General features: G+C 53.0%; 1 protein-coding gene across 1 annotated transcript in view; it reads right to left on the bottom strand.

Annotated features, from left to right (window-relative positions):
* The window catches only part of LOC123154553 (BTB/POZ and MATH domain-containing protein 1-like), a 5069-nt gene extending 3460 nt beyond the window's left edge, over positions 1-1609 (bottom strand). The window contains exons 1-2 of the mRNA XM_044573253.1: positions 1096-1609; positions 448-1003 (exon numbers count right to left, since the gene is read on the bottom strand). Coding sequence (XP_044429188.1) covers positions 448-1003; positions 1096-1609 — 1070 coding nt within the window. The remainder of the gene's footprint in view (positions 1-447; positions 1004-1095) is intronic.
* Between the last annotated feature and the right edge of the window lie 1911 nt (positions 1610-3520).

The following is a 3520-nucleotide window of genomic DNA, read 5'->3' as shown; positions in this document are numbered from 1 at the left end:
GAGGGCCGGCGCGAGGGGGGGGGGAGGAGGGCCGGCGCGGGGAAGGGTGGCCGACGGGGGAAGAGGGGCCCGCGCGGGGAGGGCGGCCGGAGTAGGACGCGGGAGCGGTGGCCGGATCGGGGGACGATTGAGGGATTCGATCTGTGAGTGTGTGCGTGTGAGTGTGAATGAGTGAGTTAGAGGAGAGAGGGGCGCGCGGGCCGGTGCGGAAGGAAGCAGAGGTGGGCTTAGCGGCAGCGCCGGGGAGGAGGCCCAGCGCTATAGCTAAAACTGCAACAGGGGCGAGAGCGTGGCTCATCAACAATAGCGCTGGCCGGGAAATCCCGTGCTACTGCTAACGTGCGCTTGTAGCGCTGGTGTTGTCCGGTGCTATTAGCAGTAGCGTGGGGTCTCTAACGAACGCTACTGCTAAATGTCTAGCTATAAACATTTTCCTAGTGGTGAACAGCGGTGACAGTCTGGGTCAAAACCGAGGGGCAGCTCGCCTCCAGAAGCTTGAAACCCCCGGCCGCTGCTACCGCGTGCAGGTCCGCCGGGCTGGCCACCAGGAACTCAATGCACCTAGCCTTGAGCTTCCTATACCCGCGCCGCTCCGCAAGGACAAGGTCCGCCGCGACCCTGCCCACGCCGACGCTCACGCACACGTTCTTCTCGCAGATGACCTTGAGCCGCTCCACGCCATACCGGTCGGCGGCGTCGAGCAGGCGACGCGCCATGGACACCGCCTCCTGGTCCTCCTTCCAGGTCCCCAGCCAGCAGTCCATGTGCTCCAGCTGGGGCGGCAGCGTGTCCGTGTAGATGAAAATCAGAAACGCCCGGAAGGTGTCCGCGTCCATGTCTTTGATCCTATGCGTCTCGTCCGTCAAGCTTCCGGCGAGCTCCTCCCCGAAGACCGGCGACCGAGCGGTCAGCAGCAACCTGTGCGCGCTGAAGGACGCGGCGCCGACGATGAAGGTAACGTCTGCGCCGTTCTGGCTCCTGAGCAGGTCGCCCAGGTCCTGGCCTAGGTGCCGACGATGAAGGTGATGTCCGCGCCGACGATGAAGGTGATGTCCGCGCCGTTCTGGCTCCGCAGGAGGTCGCCGAGGTCCTGGCCCAGGTCGCGGGGAGGGAGTCCGGTTCTTTCGCCGCAGCCGGAGAGCTCCATCTTGCACTGCACGAAGCAGTTGCCGTCGCGGCCGAGGTGGCCCGACGCCTCCAGCACGGCCCGGGACACGAGCAGAACCTCCTTGGAGTCCCCCTGCCTGAACCTAGGGCACACGGCCACCACCTCCGGCATCGGCCTGACCTCCCGTCTGGGATCCACCAGGCAGAAGGTGAAGGACGCCGTGATGGTACCGGCGACCGGGGAGGGAGTGCGGGCGAGGCTGACGCGGAGCTTCACGTAGCGTTCGACGTGGTTGGGATGGTGGCCGTCCGGGTCGTAGTCGATCTGCCACTCGTAGCCCAGCACGGTGAAGCTTCTCGCCGGGATGTAGTCCTCGTTGCCGTCCCCGCGGGCCCTCGCCACGGTCGGGTGGCGCTCTGTGTCGTCGATCTTGAGCGCCAGGCACACGGTCCGCGTGGGCTGCGCGTCGTCATTGATGCCGCTCGCGAGCACGGCTGCCATCAGTGGCAATGTACGTACGTACGTGGCCGCCGCAAAGGTCGATCGAGTTCAACACATCGAGTACAGGAGAAACATTCGCCTTTTATTTTGGTCTGGTGTAACGGGTAGAAACGGATAGGGTTGGAGGATCAAAATGACACCATCCCAGCCCGGGAAATTTGAGGGTTTCGCTGTACACAAAAGGCAAGTGTTTACAAAAAGACAATTAGTTTTAAAAAATATAGTACATTTATATTAGATAGGACATTACTTCCATGTAATGTTAGGTAGTATAGTAATTATGAGTTAATTGCATGGCTAGTGCTGACATTGGTAGATATGATAGTAATAAGTAAGCGCTTAATATATTGGGTGCATAACATTAGAGCAATCCAGGACGTTGGATTAACATTGTTTGATGGACGAGATTGGTTGGATGATACGACCCGTTGTAGTATACATACTAAGGTCGTTGATATTTCACCAAAAGCCGGTTGTGTTAAAAAATACGTTGCATATACACTGGAGTATTTACGGCCAAGTTACAAAGATGAACATACAATAGTAGATAGATGCATGCATGCCGAAGCGTTGCAAGCTATGTGCGTCAGGAGAGAAGAGAAGTATGTTCAGGTTGAGATGATAATTGCTTCGGTGTTAGACTTTCATGAGTTAAGAGGAAACCAAGCAAAGAAATACTTTAATTATCTTGGTAAGCCTCATTTAGATGGAGGACTTAAGGAGTCCACCATGGATCTTGTTTGTTGGCTTGGCAGGAATAGTTGCTGCGTGAGAAACAAGTACATAAAATATTTTATATTTCTTTTCTTACCATGGAAGGAACGTGTGTGGAAGGGATGCTTGATACGTGATCAATTCTCCTTGCAAGAATGCGGCTGGGGTCCACCTGTAGAAGACATCACGATGGCACACTCATTTACCTAATAAAGTCTGGTTATTTTAGGGTGGGTCGTTCGGTTGTAAAGGTTATCTTGCTAATCTATAAAGCAAGAAATCTATTAGACAGTTAAGAGTCCAAATACTTTTGTACACGTACGAAGAGTTTTTGTTGGTTAGTTAGCTTGTTTTCCAAGCTATGTCACTTGGGTCGGCTATTAAAGCCTAGGGTGTGCGTCATGTAAGACAGGTTATATTTTGATAATAAACACAATGTGTTTTTAGGGTAATACCCGTATCGAGTTTTGGGGGAAGCTGTCTAAAAATCCTTAAGTTTTGGAGGAAGCTTTAGAAAACCTCTGTGTTGCGATTTCTCTGTGAGGAAATTGTTTTGCGCGTGAGTACCGTCATCAAGATTGGTTTTCTCGTGCTGAGCCGCAAGGTTCAAACCCTCTATTTCGTGTACATCGCGTGCGCGGGCAAGAGGTTACTGCTGCTGGTGGTGGTGTGTCGTGAAAGGTCGGGCCGCAACAACAGATCGGATCTCGCCATCGAGGTTCGGTCCTTATCAGGTGGTATTCAGAGCAAGGTTGTTCACGGCACTGTGCAGAAGATGACTAGTTTATCATGGAAGCTAAGTTATGGATTTCAATTGGAAGAGGAAGGCCGATGGGATGGACTTTTTCATACTCGTGTTGTGGTACTAGAGAGATCATGTGCTATGACAATCGACCACATGAGTTTGATTAACGCGGCAAGCATCGAGATGGTGGAGAAGTTGGAACTACCGATGACACCACACCCACAACCATACTCGTTTCGTTGGGGTCATGAAGAGCTCAGTGTCACACATCAAACCGAGGTACCATTTTTGTTGAGAATTTTTTTTTGCACGGTTTTGTGTGACGTGATACCGGCATCAATGGTTTCATGTCACTTATTGTTGGGCAAGCCATGGTACAAAGAGCACGATGTTGCCTATGATTGCCAAACACACATATATACTTTCAAGAAGGGTAAGAAGTACGACCTCGT

This window comes from Triticum aestivum, chromosome 7A (assembly GCF_018294505.1).
Source record: "Triticum aestivum cultivar Chinese Spring chromosome 7A, IWGSC CS RefSeq v2.1, whole genome shotgun sequence".
Classification (NCBI taxonomy): Eukaryota; Viridiplantae; Streptophyta; class Magnoliopsida; order Poales; family Poaceae; genus Triticum; species Triticum aestivum.
Note: the sequence above shows the minus strand (reverse complement) of the source record. Positions and strands in the feature narration are given on the sequence as shown.